We start from the raw sequence: 24,822 nt of genomic DNA, 5'->3' as shown, positions 1-24,822 counted from the left end.
GAGCGGACGCCATTATGGGCGTGCCAGAGGGTGGCAAAAGGCCACCTCCCATCGTGAGCCAGGTCGAAGAATGGCGCCAAAAGCGGAAACCGCGCCCACCAACAGAGACTGTGATGCTGGAAGTGTCCATCAGCGTGAGAGAACTGCCCCTGGAACTGAAGTTGCCCCGGGACCACCCTCGATGTGGGCGGCGACAGAAGAAGAGAACGAAGATGGGTGCAGCCTGGAGGAGTCTAGAGAGAGCGCACCCGGAGACAAAACGTCTGGAAGAGAGTCCAGAGAGAGCCTACCCGGAGATGGAGGGAGAGTCAGGCAGCACCGACCCAGTGGTCAGGAGCCTGTTGCAGGTCGCCACTCCAGAAGGCCTGCTGGAGATCCTAACACAGCTCCCCCGAGACCGGGAGTGTGCACAGACCGCGTTGGAGGGCCTCGCACGGAGGATGGCCCGGGTGCAGCGAGAGACGTTGGCGGAGTGGAGCCGAGAGATGGCCCAGCAGACCGGCACCCGTCAGCGGAGCACGCCACCCGAGACGAGGAGACAGACCGCCTCTGAGGATGGCGCAGGAGGAATGAAGGCAGGAGACGGCGCCGAGAAGGGAGCTGAACGGACGGAGGCAGGTAAAGGGGACGTCTCTACCCCGAGCCGGGAAACCGCGTGCCTGCCCCAGCTCCCCGTCGCAGAGCCCGAAGTTCCCCCTGCCGTGCCCGTCGCTGCATCGTCACCGCCGCCGACTAGGCCTCAACCGGAAGCCGCGACCCCTGTGACGTCACACGCCTCGACCCCGAGCGTGGCCAAGCAGGAAGTACCATCGGCCTGGTCGCAAGGCCTAGTACCCCCGGGCGACGCAATACCAACAGCGCCCCCTACCTCCGCGGAGCCCCCGGCCTGGTCGCAGGGCCAAGTAACACAGGGCGCCGCCGTTCTTACGGTGCCCTTTACTTTCAAGGTGCCCCAGGCCTGGTCGCAAGGCCTGGTTAACCCGGGCGCCGCTACCACCACGGCGCCCATAACACCTAAAGTACCGCACCTGGGTGAGGACCTGTTCGCCCAGCATACGTGCCCGGATGGGCAGCCCTTCGTATGGCCCCAGGAATACATCCAGCTGGAGCTGCAAAAAGCAAGGGCCATGTGCGAACCCCTGATCCCGGCTCCAAAGCCCATAAAGAGGATCTCGACCCCGCTAGAAGAGACCCAGTTTGAGTGGGATCCCACCGGAGAAGACCTCATGGGGTTCACTCAGGAGACTCGGGCGGCCGCAGCGGAGCGTGCAGAGTGCTGCCGGCAGCAGCTCGAGGTCTTCGAGAGGGAGCGGAGAGAGAGGCGGGTCCGGGAACAGCAAATGCAGATAAGGAGCGCGGAGCAGAAGAGCCGGACCAGGAGGAAACCCCGTGCAGCTCATGGTCCCCGTGCCACCGGGACTTTGATAAAATTCAACATGCAGCACGGATGGGGCTTTATCAGAGACCATCAGACCCCCGGCGACGTCTTTGTAACCCGCAGAGACGTAGAAAGCCATCTGCCGGAGGGACACAGAGGTCGTGACCTGTATGTAGGGGACGAGGTCACCTTCACCCGGCACAAGTGTGCCAAAGGACCCTACGCCCTCCATGTGCATCGCCTGACGGAGGAGGAGCTGCGGTGTGAGGAGGAGCAAGAGGACCCGGACGGGTCTGAAGAATCTAAAGAAAGAGCAGGAGGACGCCGTCGTTGAAGTACGGTAGAGAGAGACTGTACATAGTTACCCGTCAGGGTATAAGAACTGTTCTAGTTAAAATATAGTCCCCGTTGGGACCAGCCAATTGAACTGAATCCCGTGTGTCCCTATTCCCACTGACCGAGGACTGAGAGCGGCCATATTTCCCTTGTATATAGTTGCGCTTCCTAAAGCGCCCCCTACCGGTTTTATAGTAAACTGTTGTTTTCTTCCAAGAGAGACTGTCGCACCTTACCCGGTCACAAGTTGCACCGTGGCCGGAGGAACAAGAATGTTATTTATGAAAAGTTTTATATGAAAAGTTTTATAATATATAAGATGTTTTATATGTTGATGTTTATGAAAAAAAAAAATTGTATGTTTGGATGTTTTTATATCTTACAGCCCGAGGACGTGCTGTGATTTACCAGGGGGGAATGTAGCACCCTGAGGATTCGGCTGCTACAGGGGTATTGCACCTCAACCCAGAGGTGTGATATTCCACTCCCGGGTAAGGATGGAGTGTGGAACTGAGCTCAGTTAGCTGCATGCACTACACACATCCCATTTCCGGGGAACAGACCGATGGTACTCCCACTAGAGAAATGTGCAGGTACGATAGTGTCTGTTCCTGGCTGGAGTGGGAGGGGGGTGGAACATCCCAGTAGTGTAGGGGCAGATAGGGGGAGCAGTCTGGGTAATGCTAGGAGCTCATTGGGTGCTGGTCACCTGAGCTCACACATAGAGGGAGTATATAAGGTGGGCACCATCTTAGGACAGGGTCAGTCTGTCAGAGTTTAGTCAGAGAAGCAGAGCAGAGAAGCTCAGCCAGAAGGGCTGACAGGGAGTTGTGGTTCCGGCTGGGCCCAGCTCCAAGGCCAAGAGAGAGAGAGGAGTCAGAAGGACCCAGAGAAAACAAGCAGGAACCCCAAGACCCCAGAATACAAACAACAGGGTGAAGGGTTGGCACCTAGGGTACCGGATCCCAAGCTGGCAGAGAGAAAAGCACACCTTAGCCAGAGACCGGAGGTCGTGGGCAGGATCTGCCACGACCCTCACCAAATCCACCAGGAAGGCAGACCAAGTATAGGGTCAGGGAACCCAGAGGAGGTGTACCCACCAAGAGACCCGAGGGAGCCGGACATAGGTGGATCCCTGGTGAGAACGGCCAGAAGAGAGGGAAAGTCAGACAGGAGCTCAGGACCACGCTCCAGAACTGCCTGGGGGTTGGCCGAGTCCAGGACCTGGTGGACGCAGCACGGCTCGGGTGGTCGCTTCAGGCCAGAGTGACCATAAGAACACCCGTAAGTAAAAACCCCTGAACTGCACAGCCCGACTCTGAGTCTTCTTGCTGATTCATCCTGCACCTTCACAACCACCATCCTCTACATCTGACCCCCTGAGGCTATACCCCTCCCGTTGGGGGTTATACTACCTAAGCTGCACTCACATCATCAGCCTCAGTGGACCCTGCTGCAGCGGCGGCCGTATTGACCGCAAATCAACGGGTGGCGTAGTCGACACAAAGAACTCTAATAACATCTGTAGGACTGCCACACACTGAGCTTGACACCCTGGGCACGGACCGGGTCACCGCCACTCGGAGACTACAACCCCCATCTGATCCGGCTCCGGGTATCCCCCAAACAACACTGGCCCAGGGGGCGCGTCACAGACATATGCACGTACACACGGTACGCAGACATATGCACACACGGTACGCAGACATATGCACGCACACACGGTACGCAGACATATGCATGCACACACGGTACACAGATATGTACACATACAGACATACACACATTTTTACACAAAAACAGACAAATATATATACACAGTCATACACACTGACATTCACATACATGCACTCACACAGACCCATTACAAATATTTTTAATATGGGGATTGGGGAAGCCTCCCTCACCTGTCCCCGGTCCAGTGTCCTGTCCAGCAGCTCCTCAGGTATGGGGCAGTGCAGGGCCCCCGGCGTGTCACAGACTTCATGGCCCTGGAACATCAGAGGGGCCCACTTGCGGTCGGGTCCGGGCCCCTCCCGCCCATCTGTGCAGGACCTCCGCTCCGACGGTGTTTGATTGCCAGCACTCCCCTAGACATGGCCGCGCGCTGTGCGGCTGTGTCTGCTAGTAATGACGCGGCAGGAGCGACACACAAGCACAATTAAAGGTGCAGTGCCGTCGACCCTGCCGTGTCATTACTAGCAGACACAGCCGGACAGCGCGCGGCCATGTCTGGGCGGAGTGCCGGCAATCAAGCAGAGCCTGCGTCCCTGAACAGGTGCCGAGGAAGCGGCCAGGGCCCCGACAGTGAGTGGGCGGTGAGCCCCGACAGTGAGTGGGCGGTGGGCCCCGACAGTGAGTGGGCGGTGGGCCCCTCTGATTTTCCAGGGCCCCGGCACTTGCCCGGGTACGCCGGGTGCTGACGCCGGCCCTGCTCGTGGCCCATCCGGGTCATGTGGGGCTTCCTTCTAGTTTCACTTGCTTCCAGCCCCCTTCTTTATGCTTTGTGTAATCAAATAAAATATTAAAAATAAGTCAGTGGAAAGCTAATGATGGGAATGGCTCTTTGCTCTCGCAATGTGAGGCGATCTCAGTTCCTTCATTTACAGATGGACGGTGCCTGAAGGAGACCACAGAGAGGAAACCACCTGACGGCGGATACAGAAGGGACTAGTACTGTAAGAATCACTCACGTGAGTACACACAGGAGAGCAACCAAGGGGATACGGACTCTGTGTCTACAGAGAGGAGGATAAGGAGGAGACCATAGAAATCCTGATGAAGGCCGAACTGCCCTGATCACCACTGGTGGAGACGAGAGGTAAGAGCCAATGAGGATGAAGGTGGATAATGATGAGAAGAAGGATTAGGAGGAGGACCTGTTTCCTCAGTTGGATGATAAGAAGGAAGGAGAGGAGTATGGTGATGATGTGGAGGACTTGTCTATTCAGGTAGTTGATAATGAGGAGGATTAAAAGGAGAGGGACTTGTCTCTGCAGGTTGATAATGATGATGAGATGGTTTGTTTTTTAACATGGATGATGATGATGCTATTAATGATCAGAAAGTTATAGTATATGACTAAGGCATGTGGATTGTTACTCTGTTGTCCTCCCCCCATCCATCTCTCATAACCAAGGATCCTTACCTTATACCAGAGTTTGTTGGTGGTGAAATGTCCGGGTGTTAAAAATGAAGATCAATTCATCTGCTCAGAGTTAATCATCATGCTTAAAGGAGTAAAAAAACTCACAAAAAAAGGAGTCAAGATGGCCCATGCATCATCCCCCCTGGGTGAGATTTTCCTTAAATATCCTCCAGCTTCCGATGCAGAACAGCCTCACCTCCAAGGATGCCAATGATGACAACTCTTCATTCACCCGCCCACAAGAGCAGTCAGTCAGTAGGGTGAGATAACACCATATGTGGTACCATTTCCCACCACAGTCACATCCCGGGCAAGAAACCCACCAAGCATGGAAGAAGGGTGGGGTGAGGAGCATAAGTCATGTATGAAGCTCCACGAACATGGGCTGTGTGATTGACCATCTCGAATCTGCAAGACTTTTCCTTCTCAAACCTATCACCTTAGGTCTCATTCAGATGTCTGTGATTTTTCCCATGCAGCATAACAAAAAGGACCAATCTTCATTGATGATTATATTGATTAGTCATTTTTACCTTTGGTGATTTTCTCATATGCCAAAAAGAAAATTCAAAGTTTCTCCCACCCATCACAATATTAAAGACAGACAACACATGGATTGTACATGGATGACATCCGTGTGCTGTCCGTGATTTTCACAGACCCGTAGACTTTATGGACATTGTTCCACATCATTTTATGGGAATTTTTGATCCATGGGAAGGATTATAAATGGAAATGTCTCCATGATTTGTTCTGCGAACATAAGATCTGCAAAAAAGCATCATGTGAACAGCAACATCTGTCTGCAAACCTAGTTGTATGGAGTCCACCAACCTTGACTGAAAGAACAGTCCCAGATCATTTCTCCGCCAGAAGATGTGGACCAGTGAATTTCTCTGCAGGGAGAGGAGAAACCTCAGCTAGAGAACTTATCTATTCCACATCTACGCTATTACAATTTTTACATTTTTTTATGACATAAACGAGCAAGACAAAGTCAGAAGGGTCAGTCTGGCCTCCATCTGGCATGGTTACCCTGTGTAGACGTGTGTCATGGACATTGAATGTCTACGCGGCAAATGCAAAAGCATGTGATGTGAACAGATCCTAATTTCGCACAAAAGATGTTTTCCTAGCTCCTTAAACCCATGTTTCATAGCCGGACCTGCTGAGAGATTTGCCTCCGCAGGCCCCAGATCTACTGAAAAAAAGAAAAAGCCAAAACAGAAACAAAATAAACAAAATGAATACCCTGCTGTGCGTAAAAGCAAATAACATTGGGTACTTAGTAAACACCAACTTTGATCAAAAAGCGTAGAAGCCATCCCACCAATGTCAAGTTGTACCAAAGTTCGGGATGGTCCTAACCTCTAATATTAAGACCTTATTCTGAAGACACGGGGTCTTCCTTGGGAGTATTTCTACTCAGACATCACAGGGTGCGGGTAAAACAGCGTGGCAATACTTTACTGAACCACAAAGCCGACAATAAACACATAGAACAGTCCCAGCAAATACCCAAGATGGTGCAAAATTACACACTCTCACCCTTTTGCTGGCCCACCGGGAATAGAGTAACTGCGACTTTGGGACTTCCAGGTCCAACTACCTCAACCAGTGGTACCCCACTTTGGGTGGACACCCACTTAAAGGAGTGTGACGATGCAGCCTATAATCTTAATAAGCCAGACGTTTAGATTTGTTAATCCAAGAGAAATACACTATTATCTTTCAATTGACTTGTGAATGTATGTGTATTTATGTGCCTTGTCAATAAGAACAGACGAGTATTTGTATAACCCTGATTGTTGTCTCCTATTTGATTTTGAAACAATGATGTTGATTTACTATACCAATTATGTAAATAGATTAGCTCAAACAATGATAGCTGAGACATGTGAGTAATGCCCTCCCTAACTCTTTAATTGTGAATGTGTACTTGAAGGACAACTGTAACTATTTTAAGGGACATGTGCTGCTGTAGCAGTCAGATTTGGGACAGAGAAGCAAGGTCACTCAGATTGCTTGGAAGCATGGCTTTACCTAAAGGGACACAGATTTGGATTCTACATGATTCTAGCCTAAGGGAATATAGCCCTGACTGGAAAGGTATGGATATGCTCCATTGACCATCAGAGAGCCCATGGATACATTTGGGGAGACCAGGTTGGGACGATAAAGTCACCTGGCCCCATGGATATGTTGTTTGAGTTTGCCAGGAGGGACCCATCGGTCGCCTGGAACTCATGGAGACATTCGGAGAAGCCAGATTGGGACCTGCTGGTCATCTAGCCCCAAGAAAACTCTTGGAGAGGCCAGGGTGGGACCCTTGGGTCTCCTGGCCTTGTACCTCGATGGACTGCTAGCTTCTTAAGCTTGCTGCTAACTTCTCTCTGTGGGGGCCCGCCAGAAGCGGTACGCACATGGAAGACCCCGTGTCTTCACAAGGAAGTAGCGGCAAACTTAGGAAGCTGACAGTCTATTGAGGTACATGGCCAGGAGACCCGTAGATCCTACCCTAGCTTTCTCTGAACATATCCATGGATCCAAGTACCGGATAGTCCCAACCTGGATTTCCCTGGGTGTATCCATAGGTCCCAAGGGACTGGAGGGTCACAATCCTGGCTTTCCACAAATATCTCCATGGGACCAGGCGACCGGATGGTCCCAATCTGGCATCTGAGAACATACAGTATACTCCTCTGTTCTGTGAGTCACCAAGCCACAAGGTCCACACAATGGTTAATCAACATATTTAGCAAACATTCATTGTTCACAGACCAAGAGAAGTCAACATTCAGATGTAGCAATATTAGGTAATCCCCTAGGGGTATATGGTGCCCCAGACCACTCGCTGCAGGCACACGGTGTGTACCTATTAGCGCCCCTTAGCCTATACCTTAACATTCAGATTTATACAATACTAGTCTGTCCTTCTTGACCCACCAAAGAAAAACACATAAGTTCAGAAGTCAACATAAACATAGTAGTGTACTTCTCCTGGCTTAACAAATCTAAACGTCTGGATATTTAAGTTTAGAAGCTGTGTCATCACATTTACCGTGCGTCACAGTGATGGATGGCGCTCACGATGTATATCGCTCGTAGATTGGAAGGCTTCAGTAGAGCAATGTCCACTCATCACCCTCATTACTCCTGGACTCCAGTGGACCAGCCATGGTGACTTAGATGGAAAAGTTGACCTCGGATTCAGTAACTGCGCCTTTATTAGTCGTGTGGTGGGGCTAAAGACATGAGGGGATTTATTTTTATTAATAGTCACGGTAATTGTGCAGATAAAGGAGCAGAATCTGAAACCTTCCTGTCCTATATTTCATATGTGGCATCAGAACGATGGGGACAGAGGTGGTCATGGAGCTCCGTCTATGACAGCGGGATAGAAGTGACCACCGGCTGCTGCACCCACCAACTACTCTCACCATCAGCTTTCCTGTCCCGGAGGAAGATGTTCCCGCTGTGCTGCCTGCTCCTGCTGTCCTGCGGTGAGTGCCTCATACATCTATATCTGCATCCAAACTATCAGCCACAATCAGGGGTAGAGATGAGAGAACATTGCAATCTGCGGTTTCCGATCGGCGAATTTGCAATATTCACCGATTAATGAGTCAAACATTCGCTGAAAAATATCCGAACCCCATTGGATTCAATGGGAGACAAATCCAAACGCATAGACAACACTTTCAAACAGGCGCAAAAGCTGCCAAAACAGCTCAAACTAGGGGCCGACACCAGGAAAGGGGCATCAACTGACCCACAGCACAAATGTTATAATGGCAGAGCAGCAGACAGCCATGAGCCATGCATGAGGTATCAGGGTCTGGGCCATGCATGAGGTATCAGGGTCTGGGTCATGCATGAGGTATCAGCGTCTGGGCCGTGCATGAGGTATCAGGGTCTGGGTCATGCATGAGGTATCAGCGTCTGGGCCGTGCATGAGGTATCAGAGTCTGGGTCATGCATGAGGTATCAGCGTCTGGGCCGTGCATGAGGAATCAGGGTCTGGGTCATGCATGAGGTAGCAGGGTCTGGGCCATGCATGAGGTATCAGGGTCTGGGCCATGCATGAGGTATCAGGGTCTGGGTCATGCACGAGGTATCAGGGTCTGGGCCATGTATGAGGTATCAGGGTCTGGGCCGTGCATCAGGTATCAGGGTCTGGGTCATGCATGAGGTATCAGGGTCTGGGTCATGCATGAGGTATCAGGGTCTGGGTCATGCACGGGGTATCAGGGTCTGGGCCGTGCATCAGGTATCAGGGTCTGGGCCATGCAGGAGGTATCAGGGTCTGGGCCATGCATGAGGTATCAGGGTCTGGGCCATGCATGAGGTATCAGGGTCTGGGCCATGCATGAGGTATCAGGGTCTGGGTCATGCATGAGGTATCAGGGTCTGGGCCATGCATGAGATATCAGGGTCTGGGCCATGCATGAGGTATCAGGGTCTGGGTCATGAATGAGGTATCTGGGTCTGGGCCATGCATAAGGTATCAGGGTCTCGGCCATGCATGAGGTAGCAGGGTCTGGGCCATACATGAGGCATCAGGGTCTGGGTCATGCACGAGGAATCAGGGTCTGGGCCATGTATGAGGTATCAGGGTCTGGGTCATAAACGGGGTATCAGGGTCTGGGTCATGCATGAGGTATCTGGGTCTGGGCCATGCATGAGGTATCAGGGTCTGGGTCATGCATGAGGTATCAGGGTCTGGGCCATGCATGAGGTATCTGGGTCTGGGCCATGCATGAGGTATCAGGGTCTGGGTCATGCATGCGGTATCAGGGTCTGGGTCATGCATGAGGTATCAGGGTCTGGGTCATGCATGAGGTATCAGGGTCTGGGCCATGCATGAGGTATCAGGGTCTGGGTCATGCATGAGGTATCAGGGTCTGGGCCGTGCATGAGGTATCAGCGTCTGGGCCGTGCATGAGGTATCAGGGTCTGGGCCGTGCATGAGGGATCAGGGTCTGGGCCCTGCATGAGGGATCAGGGTCTGGGCCATGCATGAGGTATCAGGGTCTGGGCCGTGCATGAGGTATCAGGGTCTGGGCCATGCATGAGGTATCAGGGTCTGGGCCATGCATGAGGTATCAGGGTCTGGGCCATGCATGAGGTATCAGGGTCTGGGCCATGTATGAGGTATCAGGGTCTGGGTCATGCATGAGATATCAGAGTCTGGGCCATGCATGAGGTATTAGGGTCTGGGCCGTGCATGAGATATCAGGGTCTGGGCCATGCATGAGGTATCAGGGTCTGGGCCGTGCATGAGGTATCAGGGTCTGGTCCATGCACGAGGTATCAGGGTCTGGTCCATGCACGAGGTATCAGGGTCTAGGCCATGCACAAGGTATCAGGGTCTGGGTCATGCACGAGGTATCAGGGTCTGGGCCATGCATGAGGTATCAGGGTCTTGGCCAGCATGAGGTATCAGGGTCTGGGCCATGTATGAGGTATCAGGGTCTGGGCCATGTATGAGGTATCAGGGTCTGGGCCAGCATGAGGTATCAGGGTCTGGGCCATGTATGAGGTATCAGGGTCTGGGCCATGTATGAGGTATCAGGGTCTGGGCCATGCATAAGGAATCAGGGTCTGGGTCATGCACGAGGTATCAGGGTCTGGGCCATGCATGAGGTAGCAGGGTCTGGGCCATGCATGAGGTATCAGGGTCTGGGTCATGCACGAGGTATCAGGGTCTGGGCCATGTATGAGGTATCAGGGTCTGGGCCGTGCATGAGGTATCAGGGTCTGGGCCATGCAGGAGGTATCAGGGTCTGGGCCATGCATGAGGTATCAGGGTCTGGGCCATGCATGAGGTATCAGGGTCTGGGCCATGCATGAGGTATCAGGGTCTGGGTCATGCATGAGGTATCAGGGTCTGGGTCATGAATGAGGTATCTGGGTCTGGGCCATGCATGAGGTAGCAGGGTCTCGGCCATGCATGAGGTAGCAGGGTCTGGGCCATACATGAGGTATCAGGGTCTGGGTCATGCACGAGGTATCAGGGTCTGGGCCATGTATGAGGTATCAGGGTCTGGGTCATACACGGGGTATCAGGGTCTGGGCCATGCACGAGATATCAGGGTCTGGGCCATGCTTGAGGTATCTGGGTCTGGGTCATGCATGAGGTATCAGGGTCTGGGCCATGCATGAGGTATCTGGGTCTGGGCCATGCATGAGGTATCAGGGTCTGGGTCATGCATGAGGTATCTGGGTCTGGGCCATGCATGAGGTATCAGGGTCTGGGCCGTGCATGAGGTATCAGGGTCTGGGCCGTGCATGAGGTATCAGGGTCTGGGCCGTGCATGAGGTATCAGGGTCTGGGCCCTGCATGAGGTATCAGGGTCTGGGCCGTGCATGAGATATCAGGGTCTGGGCCATGCATTAGGTATCAGGGTCTGGGCCATGTATGAGGTAACAGGGTCTGGGCCATGCATGAGGTATCAGGGTCTGGGCCATGTATGAGGTATCAGGGTCTGGGCCATGTATGAGGTATCAGGGTCTGGGCCATGCATGAGATATCAGGGTCTGGGCCATGCATGAGGTATCAGGGTCTGGGCCGTGCATAAGGTATCAGGGTCTGGGCCGCGCATGAGGTATCAGGGTCTGGGCCATGTATGAGGTATCAGGGTCTGGGCCATGCATGAGGTATCAGGGTCTGGGCCATGCATGAGGTATCAGGGTCTGGGCCATGTATGAGGTATCAGGGTCTGGGCCATAAATGAGATATCAGGGTCTGGGCCATGCATGAGGTATCAGGGTCTGGGCCATGCATGAGGTATCAGGGTCTGGGCCATGCATGAGGTATCAGGGTCTGGTCCATGCACGAGGTATCAGGGTCTGGTCCATGCATGAGGTATCAGGGTCTGGTCCATGCACGAGGTATCAGGGTCTGGGTCATGCACGAGGTATCAGGGTCTGGGCCATGCATGAGGTATCAGGGTCTTGGCCAGCATGAGGTATCAGGGTCTGGGCCATGTATGAGGTATCAGGGTCTGGGCCATGTATGAGGTATCAGGGTCTGGGCCAGCATGAGGTATCAGGGTCTGGGCCATGTATGAGGTATCAGGGTCTGGGCCATGTATGAGGTATCAGGGTCTGGGCCATGTATGAGGTATCAGGGTCTGGGCCGTGCATGAGGTGTCAAGGTCTGGGCCATGCATGAGGTATCAGGGTCTGGGCCATGCATGAGGTATCAGGGTCTGGGCCATGCATGAGGTATCAGGGTCTGTTCCATGCATGAGGTATCAGGGTCTGAGCCAGCATGAGGTATCAGGGTCTGGGCCATGCATTAGGTATTAGGGTCTGGGCCATGCATGAGGTATCAGGGTCTGGGCCATGTATGAGGTATCAGGGTCTGGGTCATGCATGAGGTATCAGGGTCTGGGTCATGTATGAGGTATCAGGGTCTGGGTCATGTATGAGGTATCAGGGTCTGGGTCATGCATGAGGTATCAGGGTCTGGGTCATGTATGAGGTATCAGGGTCTGGGCCATGTATGAGGTATCAGGGTCTGGGCCATGTATGAGGTATCAGGGTCTGGGCCATGTATGAGGTATCAGGGTCTGGGCCATGTATGAGGTATCAGGGTCTGGGCCACTGATGAGGTATCAGGGTCTGGGTCATGCATGAGGTATCAGGGTCTGGGCCATGTATGAGGTATCAGGGTCTGGGTCATGCATGAGGTATCAGGGTCTGGGCCATGTATGAGGTATCAGGGTCTGGGCCATGCATGAGGTATCAAGGTCTGGGCCAGCATGAGGTATCAGGGTCTGGGCCATGTATGAGGTATCAGGGTCTGGGCCAGCATGAGGTATCTGGGTCTGGGCCATGTATGAGGTATCAGGGTCTGGGCCATGTATGAGGTATCGGGGTCTGGGCCATGCATGAGGTATCAGGGTCTGGGCCATGTATGAGGTCTCAGGGTCTGGGCCATGCATGAGGTATCAGGGTCTGAGCCAGCATGAGGTATCAGGGTCTGGGTCATGCATGAGGTATCTGGGTCTGGGCCATGCATGAGGTATCTGGGTCTGGGGCATGTATGAGGTATCAGCGTCTGGGCCGTGCATGAGGTATAATGGTCTGGGCCGTGCATGAGGTATCAGGGTCTAGGCCATGTATGAGGTATCGGGGTCTGGGCCATGTATGAGGTATCAGGGTCTGGGTCATGCATGAGGTATCAGGGTCTGGGCCATGTATGAGGTATCAGGGTCTTGGCCATGTATGAGGTATCAGGGTCTGGGCCATGCAGGAGGTATCAGGGTCTGGGCCATGCAGGAGGTATCAGGGTCTGGGCCATGCAGGAGGTATCAGGGTCTGGGCCATGTAAGAGGTATCAGGGTCTGGGCCATGTATGAGGTATCAGGGCCATGTATGAGGTATCAGGGTGTGGGCCATGCAGGAGGTATCAGGGTCTGGGCCATGTATGAGGTATCAGGGTCTGGGCCATGTATGAGGTATCAGGGTCTGGGCCATGTATGAGGTATCAGGGTCTGGGCCATGTATGAGGTATCAGGGTCTGGGCCATGCAGGAGGTATCAGGGTCTGGGCCGTGCATGAGGTATCAGGGTCTGGGCCAGCATGAGGTATCAGGGTCTGGGCCATGCACGAGGTATCAGGGTCTGGGCCGTGTATGAGGTATCGGGGTCTGGGTCATGTATGAGGTATTGGGGTCTGGGCCATCCATGAGGTATCAGGGTCTGGGCCATGTGAGGTATCAGTGTCTAGGCCATGCATGAGGTATTAGGGTCTGGGTCATGTATGAGGTATTAGGGTCTGGGCCATCCATGAGGTATCAGGGTCTGGGCCATGTATGAGGAATTAGTGTCTGGGCCATCCATGAGGTATCAGGGTCTGGGCCATCCATGAGGTATCAGGGTCTGGGCCATGTATGAGGTATTAGGGTCTGGGTCATATATGAGGTATTAGGGTCTGGGCCATCCATGAGGTATCAGGGTCTGGGCCATGTATGAGGAATTAGGGTCTGGGCCATCCATGAGGTATCAGGGTCTGGGCCATGTATGAGGTATTAGGGTCTGGGCCATGTATGAGGTATTAGGGTCTGGGCCATCCATGAGGTATCAGGGTCTGGGCCATGTATGAGGTATCAGGGTCTGGGTCATGTATGAGGTATCAGGGTCTGGGCCATGTATGAGGTATTAGGGTCTGGGCCATGTATGAGGTATTAGGGTCTGGGCCATCCATGAGGTATCAGGGTCTGGGCCATGCATGAGGTATCAGGGTCTGGGTCACGTATGAGGTGTCAGGGTCTGGGTCATGTATGAGGCATCAGGGTCTGGGCCATGTATGAGGTCTCAGGGTCTGGGCCATGCATGAGGTATCAGGGTCTGAGCCAGCATGAGGTATCAGGGTCTGGGTCATGCATGAGGTATCTGGGTCTGGGCCATGCATGAGGTATCAGGGTCTGAGCCAGCATGAGGTATCAGGGTCTGGGTCATGCATGAGGTATCTGGGTCTGGGCAATGCATGAGGTATCTGGGTCTGGGGCATGTATGAGGTATCAGCGTCTGGGCCGTGCATGAGGTATAATGGTCTGGGCCGTGCATGAGGTATCAGGGTCTAGGCCATGTATGAGGTATCGGGGTCTGGGCCATGTATGAGGTATCAGGGTCTGGGTCATGCATGAGGTATCAGGGTCTGGGCCATGTATGAGGTATCAGGGTCTTGGCCATGTATGAGGTATCAGGGTCTGGGCCATGCAGGAGGTATCAGGATCTGGGCCATGCAGGAGGTATCAGGGTCTGGGCCATGCAGGAGGTATCAGGGTCTGGGCCATGTAAGAGGTATCAGGGTCTGGGCCATGTATGAGGTATCAGGGTCTGGGCCATGTATGAGGTATCAGGGTGTGGGCCATGCAGGAGGTATCAGGGTCTGGGCCATGTATGAGGTATCAGGGTCTGGGCCATGTATGAGGTATCAGGGTATGGGCCATGTATGAGGTATCAGGGTCTGGGCCATGTATGAGGTATCAGGGTCTGGGCCATGTATGAGGTATCAGGGTCTGGGCCATGCAGGAGGTATCAGGGTCTGGGCCGTGCATGAGGTATCAGGGTCTGGGCCAGCATGAGGTATCAGGGTCTGGGCCATGCACGAGGTATCAGGGTCTGGGCCGTGTATGAGGTATCGGGGTCTGGGTCATGTATGAGGTATTGGGGTCTGGGCCATCCATGAGGTATCAGGGTCTGGGCCATGTGAGGTATCAGGGTCTAGGCCATGCATGAGGTATCAGGGTCTGGACCATGTATGAGGTATCAGGGTCTGGGCCATGCATGAGGTATCAGGGTCTGGGTCATGTATGAGGTATCAGGGTCTGGGCCATGTATGAGGTATTAGGGTCTGGGTCATGTATGAGGTATTAGGGTCTGGGCCATCCATGAGGTATCAGGGTCTGGGCCATGTATGAGGAATTAGGGTCTGGGCCATCCATGAGGTATCAGGGTCTGGGCCATGTATGAGGTATTAGGGTCTGGGCCATGTATGAGGTATTAGGGTCTGGGCCATCCATGTGGTATCAGGGTCTGGGCCATGTATGAGGTATCAGGGTCTGGGTCATGTATGAGGTGTCAGGGTCTGGGCCATGTATGAGGTATTAGGGTCTGGGCCATGTGTGAGGTATTAGGGTCTGGGCCATCCATGAGGTATCAGGGTCTGGGCCATGTATGAGGTGTCAGGGTCTGGGTCATGTATGAGGCATCAGGGTCTGGGCCATGTATGAGGTATTAGGGTCTGGGCCATGTATGAGGTATTAGGGTCTGGGCCATGCATGAGGTATCAGGGTCTGGGAAATGCATGAGGTATCAGGGTCTGGGTCATGTATGAGGTATCAGGGTCTGGGTCATGTATGAGGTATCAGGGTCTGGGCCATGTATGAGGTATTAGGGTCTGGGTCATGTATGAGGTATTAGGGTCTGGGCCATGCATGAGGTATCAGGGTCTGGGCCATGTATGAGGTATCAGGGTCTGGGCCATGCAGGAGGTATCAGGGTCTGGGCCATGTATGAGGTATCAGGGTCTGGGCCATGTATAAGGTATCAGGGTCTGGGCCATGTATGAGGTATCAGGGTCTGGGCCATCCATGAGGTATCAGGGTATGGGCCATGTATGAGGTATCAGGGTCTTGGTCATGTATGAGGTATCAGGGTCTGGGTCATGTATGAGGTATCAGGGTCTGGGCCATGTATGAGGTATCAGGGTCTGGGCCATGTATGAGGAATTAGGGTCTCGGCCATCCATGAGGTATCAGGGTCTGGGTCATGTATGAGGTATCAGGGTCTGGGTCATGTATGAGGTATTAGGGTCTGGGCAATGTATGAGGTATTAGGGTCTGGGCCATCCATTAGGTATCAGGGTCTGGGCCATGTATGAGGTATCAGGGTCTGGGTCATGTATGAGGTATCAGGGTCTAGGCCATGCACGAGGTATCAGGGTCTGGGTCATGCACGAGGTATCAGGGTCTGGGCCATGCATGAGGTATCAGGGTCTTGGCCAGCATGAGGTATCAGGGTCTGGGCCATGTATGAGGTATCAGGGTCTGGGCCATGTATGAGGTATCAGGGTCTGGGCCAGCATGAGGTATCAGGGTCTGGGCCATGTATGAAGTATCAGGGTCTGGGCCATGTATGAGGTATCAGGGTCTGGGCCGTGCATGAGGTGTCAGGGTCTGGGCCATGCATGAGGTATCAGGGTCTGGGCCATGCATGAGGTATCAGGGTCTGGGCCATGCATGAGGTATCAGGGTCTGGTCCATGCATGAGGTATCAGGGTCTGAGCCAGCATGAGGTATCAGGGTCTGGGTCATGTATGGAGGTATCAGGGTCTGGGCCATGTATGAGGTTTCAGGGTCTGGGCCATGTATGAGGTATCAGGGTCTGGGCCATGTATGAGGTATCAGGGTCTGGGCCATGTATGAGGTATCAGGGTCTGGGCCATGTATGAGGTATCAGGGTCTGGGCCAGCATGAGGTATCAGGGTCTGGGCCAGCATGAGGTATCAGGGTCTGGGCCAGCATGAGGTATCAGGGTCTGGGTCATGTATGAGGTATCAGGGTCTGGGCCATGTATGAGGTATCAGGGTCTGGGCCATGTATGAGGTATCAGGGTCTGGGCCATGTATGAGGTATCAGGGTCTGGGCCATGTATGAGGTATCAGGGTCTGGCCCATGTATGAGGTATCGGGGTCTGGGCCATGCATGAGGTATCAGGGTCTGGGCCATGTATGAGGTCTCAGGGTCTGGGCCATGCATGAGGTATCAGGGTCTGGGTCATGCATGAGGTATCTGGGTCTGGGCCATGCATGAGATATCTGGGTCTGGGGCATGTATGAGGTATCAGGGTCTGGCCCATGTATGAGGTATCAGCGTCTGGGCCATGCATGAGGTATCAGGGTCTGGGCCGTGCATGAGGTATCAGGGTCTGGGCCATGTATGAGGTATCGGGGTCTGGGCCATGTATGAGGTATCAGGGTCTGGGTCATGCATGAGGTATCAGGGTCTGGGCCATGTATGAGGTATCAGGGTCTTGGCCATGTATGAGGTATCAGGGTCTGGGCCATGCAGGAGGTATCAGGGTCTGGGCCATGCAGGAGGTATCAGGGTCTGGGCCATGCAGGAGGTATCAGGGTCTGGGCCATGTAAGAGGTATCAGGGTCTGGGCCATGTATGAGGTATCAGGGTCTGGGCCATGTATGAGGTATCAGGGTCTGGGCCATGCAGGAGGTATCAGGGTCTGGGCCATGTATGAGGTATCAGGGTCTGGACCATGTATGAGGTTTCAGGGTCTGGGCCATGTATGAGGTATCAGGGTCTGGGCCATGTATGAGGTATCAGGGTCTGGGCCATGCAGGAGGTATCAGGGTCTGGGCCGTGCATGAGGTATCAGGGTCTGGGCCAGCATGAGGTATCAGGGTCTGGGCCATGCACGAGGTATCAGGGTTTGGGCCGTGTATGAGGTATCGGGGTCTGGGTCATGTATGAGGTATTGGGGTCTGGGCCATCCATGAGGTATCAGGGTCTGGGCCATGTATGAGGTATCAGAGTCTGGGCCATCCATGAGGTATCAGGGTCTGGGCCATGTGAGGTATCAGGGTCTGGGTCATGCATGAGGTATCAGGGTCTGGGCCATGTATGAGGTATCAGGGTCTGGGCCATGTATGAGTTATCAGGGTCTGGGCCATGCAGGAGGTATCAGGGTCTGGGCCATGCATGAGGTATCAGGGTCTGGGCCATGCAGGAGGTATCAGGGTCTGGGCCATGTATGAGGTATCAGGGTCTGGGTCATGTATGAGGTATCAGGGTCTGGGCCATGTATGAGGTATCAGGGTCTGGGCCATGCAGGAGGTATCAGGGTCTGGGCCATGTATGAGGTATCAGGGTCTGGACCATGTATGAGGTTTCAGGGTCTGGGCCATGTATGAGGTATCAGGGTCTGGGCCATGTATGAGGTATCAGGGTCTGGGCCATGCAGGAGGTATCAGGGTCTGGGCCGTGCATGAGGTATCAGGGTCTGGGCCAGCATGAGGTATCAGGGTCTGGGCCATGCACGAGGTATCAGGGTCTGGGCCGTGTATGAGGTATCGGGGTCTGGGTCATGTATGAGGTATTGGGGTCTGGGCCATCCATGAGGTATCAGGGTCTGGGCCATGTATGAGGTATCAGAGTCTGGGCCATCCATGAGGTATCAGGGTCTGGGCCATGTGAGGTATCAGGGTCTGGGTCATGCATGAGGTATCAGGGTCTGGGCCATGTATGAGGTATCAGGGTCTGGGCCATGTATGAGTTATCAGGGTCTGGGCCATGCAGGAGGTATCAGGGTCTGGGCCATGCATGAGGTATCAGGGTCTGGGCCATGCAGGAGGTATCAGGGTCTGGGCCATGTATGAGGTATCAGGGTCTGGGTCATGTATGAGGTATCAGGGTCTGGGCCATGTATGAGGTATCAGGGTTTGGGCCATGCAGGAGGTATCAGGGTCTGGGCCATGTAGGAGGTATCAGGGTCTGGGCCATGTATGAGGTATCAGGGTCTGGGCCATGTATGAGGTATCAGGGTCTGGGCCATGTATGAGGTATCAGGGTCTGGGCCATGCAGGAGGTATCAGGGTCTGGGCCATGCAGGAGGTATCAGGGTCTGGGCCGTGCATGAGGTATCAGTGTCTGGGCCATGCATGAGGTATCAGGGTCTGGGCCATGCATGAGGTATCAGGGTCTGGGCCATGTATGAGGTATCAGCGTCTGGGCCATGTATGAGGTATCAGGGTCTGGGCCATGCAGGAGGTATCAGGGTCTGGGCCATGCATGAGGTATTAGGATCTGGGCCATGCAGGAGGTATCAGGGTCTGGGCCATGCATGAGGTATCAGGGTCTGGGCCGTGCATGAGGTATCAGTGTCTGGGCCATGCATGAGGTATCAGGGTCTGGGCCATGCATGAGGTATCAGGGTCTGGGCCATGTATGAGGTATCAGGGTCTGGGCCATGTATGAGGTATCAGGGTCTGGGCCATGCAGGAGGTATCAGGGTCTGGGCCATGCATGAGGTATCAGGATCTGGGCCATGCATCAGGTATCAGGGTCTGGGCCATGCATGAGGTATCAGGGTCTGGGCCATGCATGAGGTATCAGGGTCTGGGCCATGTATGAGGTATCAGGGTCTGGGCCATGTATGAGGTATCAGGGTCTGGGCCATGCAGGAGGTATCAGGGTCTGGGCCATGCATGAGGTATTAGGATCTGGGCCATGCAGGAGGTATCAGGGTCTGGGCCATGTATGAGGTATTAGGGTCTGGGCCACTGATGAGGTATCAGGGTCTGGGTCATGCACGAGGTATCAGGGTCTGGCCATGTATGAGGTATCAGGGTCTGGGCCATGTATGAGGTATCAGGGTCTGGGCCATGTATGAGGTATCAGGGTCTGGGCCATGTATGAGGTATCAGGGTCTGGGTCATTTATGAGGTATCAGGGTCTGGGTCATGTATGAGGTATCAGGGTCTGGGCCATGTATGAGGTATCAGGGTCTGGGCCATGTATGAGGTATCAGGGTCTGGGCCATGTTTGAGGTATCAGGGTCTGGGCCATGTATGAGGTATCAGGGTCTGGGCCATGTATGAGGTATCTGGGTCTGGGTCATGAATGAGGTATCTGGGTCTGGGTCATGTATGAGGTATCAGGGTCTGGGCCATGTATGAGGTATCAGGGTCTGGGCCATGCATGAGGTATCAGGGTCTGGGCCAGCATGAGGTATCAGGGTCTGGGTCATGTATGAGGTATCAGGGTCTGGGCCATGCATGAGGTATCAGGGTCTGGGTCATGCATGAGGTATCAGGGTCTGGGTCATGTATGAGGTATCTGGGTCTGGGTCATGTATGAGGTATCAGGGTCTGGGCCATGCATGAGGTATCAGGGTCTGGGCCAGCATGAGGTATCAGGGTCTGGGTCATGTATGAGGTATCAGTGTCTGGGCCATGCATGAGGTATCAGGGTCTGGGCCATGTATGAGCTATCAGGGTCTGGGCCATGTATGAGGTATCAGGGTCTGGGCCGTGCATGAGGTATCAGGGTCTGGGCCATGCATGAGGTATCAGGGTCTGGGCCGTGCATGAGGTATCAGGGTCTGGGCCATGCATGAGGTATCAGGGTCTGGGCCATGTATGAGGTATCAGGGTCTGGGCCAGCATGAGGTATCAGTGTCTGGGCCATGCATGAGGTATCAGGGTCTGGGCCATGTATGAGCTATCAGGGTCTGGGCCATGTATGAGGTATCAGGGTCTGGGCCATGTATGAGGTATTGGGGTCTGGGCCATCCATGAGGTATCAGGGTCTGGGCCATGTGAGGTATCAGGGTCTAGGCCATGCATGAGGTATCAGGGTCTGGGCCATGTATGAGGTATCAGGGTCTGGGCCATGCATGAGGTATCAGGGTCTGGGTCATGTATGAGGTATCAGGGTCTGGGCCATGTATGAGGTATTAGGGTCTGGGTCATGTATGAGGTATTAGGGTCTGGGCCATCCATGAGGTATCAGGGTCTGGGCCATGTATGAGGAATTAGGGTCTGGGCCATCCATGAGGTATCAGGGTCTGGGCCATGTATGAGGTATTAGGGTCTGGGCCATGTATGAGGTATTAGGGTCTGGGCCATCCATGTGGTATCAGGGTCTGGGCCATGTATGAGGTATCAGGGTCTGGGTCATGTATGAGGTGTCAGGGTCTGGGCCATGTATGAGGTATTAGGGTCTGGGCCATGTATGAGGTATTAGGGTCTGGGCCATGCATGAGGTATCAGGGTCTGGGAAATGCATGAGGTATCAGGGTCTGGGTCATGTATGAGGTATCAGGGTCTGGGTCATGTATGAGGTATCAGGGTCTGGGCCATGTATGAGGTATCAGGGTCTGGGCCATGTATGAGGTATCAGGGTCTGGGCCATGTATGAGGTATCAGGGTCTGGGCCATCCATGAGGTATCAGGGTATGGGCCATGTATGAGGTATCAGGGTCTTGGTCATGTATGAGGTATCAGGGTCTGGGTCATGTATGAGGTATCAGGGTCTGGGCCATGTATGAGGTATCAGGGTCTGGGCCATGTATGAGGAATTAGGGTCTCGGCCATCCATGAGGTATCAGGGTCTGGGTCATGTATGAGGTATCAGGGTCTGGGTCATGTATGAGGTATTAGGGTCTGGGCAATGTATGAGGAATTAGGGTCTCGGCCATCCATTAGGTATCAGGGTCTGGGCCATTTATGAAGTGTCAGGGTCTGGGCCATGTATGAGGTATCAGGGTCTGGGCCGTGCATGAGGTGTCAGGGTCTGGGCCATGCATGAGGTATCAGGGTCTGGGCCATGCATGAGGTATCAGGGTCTGGGCCATGCATGAGGTATCAGGGTCTGGTCCATGCATGAGGTATCAGGGTCTGAGCCAGCATGAGGTATCAGGGTCTGGGTCATGTATGGAGGTATCAGGGTCTGGGCCATGTATGAGGTTTCAGGGTCTGGGCCATGTATGAGGTATCAGGGTCTGGGCCATGTATGAGGTATCAGGGTCTGGGCCATGTATGAGGTATCAGGGTCTGGGCCAGCATGAGGTATCAGGGTCTGGGCCAGCATGAGGTATCAGGGTCTGGGCCAGCATGAGGTATCAGGGTCTGGGTCATGTATGAGGTATCAGGGTCTGGGCCATGTATGAGGTATCAGGGTCTGGGCCATGTATGAGGTATCAGGGTCTGGGCCATGTATGAGGAATTAGGGTCTCGGCCATCCATGAGGTATCAGGGTCTGGGTCATGTATGAGGTATCAGGGTCTGGGTCATGTATGAGGTATTAGGGTCTGGGCAATGTATGAGGAATTAGGGTCTCGGCCATCCATTAGGTATCAGGGTCTGGGCCATGTATGAGGTATCAGGGTCTGGGCCATGTATGAGGTATCTGGGTCTGGGTCATGAATGAGGTATCTGGGTCTGGGTCATGTATGAGGTATCAGGGTCTGGGCCATGTATGAGGTATCAGGGTCTAGGCCATGCATGAGGTATCAGGGTCTGGGCCAGCATGAGGTATCAGGGTCTGGGTCATGTATGAGGTATCAGGGTCTGGGCCATGCATGAGGTATCAGGGTCTGGGTCATGCATGAGGTATCAGGGTCTGGGTCATGTATGAGGTATCTGGGTCTGGGTCATGTATGAGGTATCAGGGTCTGGGCCATGCATGAGGTATCAGGGTCTGGGCCATGTATGAGGTATCAGGGTCTGGGCCATGTATGAGGTATCAGGGTCTGGGCCACTGATGAGGTATCAGGGTCTGGGTCATGCATGAGGTATCAGGGTCTGGGCCATGTATGAGGTATCAGGGTCTGGGTCATGCATGAGGTATCAGGGTCTGGGCCATGTATGAGGTATCAGGGTCTGGGCCATGCATGAGGTATCAAGGTCTGGGCCAGCATGAGGTATCAGGGTCTGGGCCATGTATGAGGTATCAGGGTCTGGGTCATGTATGAGGTATCAGGGTCTGGGTCATGTATGAGGTATCAGGGTCTGGGCCATGTATGAGGTATCAGGGTCTGGGCCATGCACGCGGTGGGTGAGGGATCGGTGTAGGTCCGCTGTGCTGGACCCCTGATGCTTCATGTAACAGCTCAGCATTGTCTTCTGCTCAGCCGCACTCAGGTGACAGAAACATCAGCTTCATAGATAATAATAATTTTTATTTCTATAGCGCCAACATATTCCGCAGCGCTTTACAATAAGCGGGGACATGTACAGACAATAAAAACAATACAAGGTGAGACAGTGAACAGTTACATCAGGAGCGAGGGTCCGGCTGCTCGCAAGCTACAATCTACACGGAAATGGGGGGACACAATAGGTGAAAGGTGCTTGTTATTTCAGGTCTGGCAACTATAATAAATAGGGATTTTCATATAAAGCTGCATCATCCGGTCATCAGCCTGTATGTTTAAGTGCAATACTCAAGTACTGAGTGCTGTTATCGTGTGCATGGAGGGTGTGGAGAAACCCTCCTAATATTTAGAAGGAGGGAACAGGGGAAAGTTAGGTTACTGAGTAGTTGAGGTGGTCGGCTTGTTTAAAGAGATGGGTTTTTAAAGCGCGCTTGAAGACGTGGGGGCTAGGCATCATTCAGATAGTCTGGGGTAGAGCATTCCAGAGAACTGGTGCAGCACGAGAGAAGTCTTGGAGACGGAGGTGCGAGGTTCGGATTATGGGGGATGTTAGTCTTAGGTCATTTGTATAAGGCGGTGCAGAACTGTGGAGAGCTTTGTGGGTGAGAGCGATGAGTTTATATTGGACCCTGTAGCGAATAGCTAACCAGTGTAATTGTCTCACCCGGGGGGGAGGATATGGGGGAGACTCGGTACCCGGGCCTTTACCTCCTTGGGATGTCACGGCAGTCGGCTCCCGGGCCCGTCCTCTGGGTCACTCTCGTGACGCCACCTGTGGTTTCTGGTAATGGTTACCGGAGCTGCTGCAGACCTCCGGGGGTGATGGGATGGCAGCTGAGGAGTTTCTGCTCCCCACAGGTGGAGCGGACCCCCGGGGCAGGGTTGATAGATGGGATGCAGGTGAGAGATGGCGCGGTGGCAATAACCGACAGAGACATTGGAGTGCAGTCATCCGAGTTTACTCACAGTTCTTTTTAGGTTCCTCAGGTACACTGTACAGGTTACCGCTTCCCGCGTCGCGCTGCGTTCACCAAGCAGGGGTTCAGAAGTCCCTCCGGCAATTCGAGAGTACTTATCGGGATCCCCTTTCTATATGTTCCTTTCCTCAGCCGACTTTCCGTGCTGGGTCTCTCCCTCCTGCCCTGCGCCTCACAAACTGAGCCCCAAGATGGCGTCCTCGGATCCCTCAAGGACACCTGGAGTTCCCTGGTCCTACTCGGCTACCTTTCTTGGCTGCTAGAATGCGAGTATGGCAACTGCACCATAAAAGTCAGAAGCCTCCAGTTTCCTAGCAGAGGCTTGAAGCGACACGACTAGCCCAGGGACCAGTTCCCTTCTTGCGGCCTGGTCCCTCTGACACTTGACAGATTAGAGCGTACCGGTGGCTTCCTGCTCCTTCCGTACCCCTGGGACCCCTTCAGTTACCGGAGCCTTCCTCCTCTGCTCCCCTCCTGGGCCTCATTCACCAGGCCCACTCTGGAGCAGAGCTCCTGAAGAGCACCTGCTCCTGTTACTAGAACACAGACCTCCACTTACTACTACTCCTCACTACCTAAGATGGATCCCTATTTATACTCCTAACCAATGCTACCCTAAACTCCTTCCTCCACCCACACCCACTACTTGGTTCCCCCTCACTCTGGTTCCCCCCACTCCAGCCAGGGACAGGGCTCAGCAGAACACAGTGCATCTTGCCCTTCCAGCCGGCCTGGAGCAGTGTAGAGTTGGATGCAGGTGTTGGGGTCCCGGGCTGTACCCTTTCCTTACCAGAG

General features: G+C 53.7%; 1 protein-coding gene across 3 annotated transcripts in view; it reads left to right on the top strand.

The window, feature by feature from the left end:
• The first annotated feature begins 4,337 nt into the window (after positions 1-4,337).
• LOC141253136 (immunoglobulin superfamily member 10-like) overlaps positions 4,338-24,822 on the top strand; it is a 130,712-nt gene continuing 110,227 nt past the window's right edge. Inside the window, exons 1-2 of one of the 3 annotated variants that reach the window (XM_073670893.1) lie at positions 4,338-4,535; positions 8,213-8,365. In XM_073670893.1, the coding sequence (XP_073526994.1) occupies positions 8,329-8,365 (37 nt within the window). In that variant the 5' untranslated portion in view covers positions 4,338-4,535; positions 8,213-8,328. The other 2 variants (XM_073670891.1, XM_073670892.1) reach the window with 2 other exon arrangements.

The sequence above is a fragment of the Phyllobates terribilis genome, unplaced genomic scaffold (assembly GCF_046119375.1).
Source record: "Phyllobates terribilis strain yellow unplaced genomic scaffold, ASM4611937v1 Scaffold_2__4_contigs__length_985480577, whole genome shotgun sequence".
Taxonomy (NCBI): Eukaryota; Metazoa; Chordata; class Amphibia; order Anura; family Dendrobatidae; genus Phyllobates; species Phyllobates terribilis.
The sequence above is the reverse complement of the archived record's forward strand: the minus strand, read 5'-3'. Positions and strand labels throughout refer to the sequence as shown.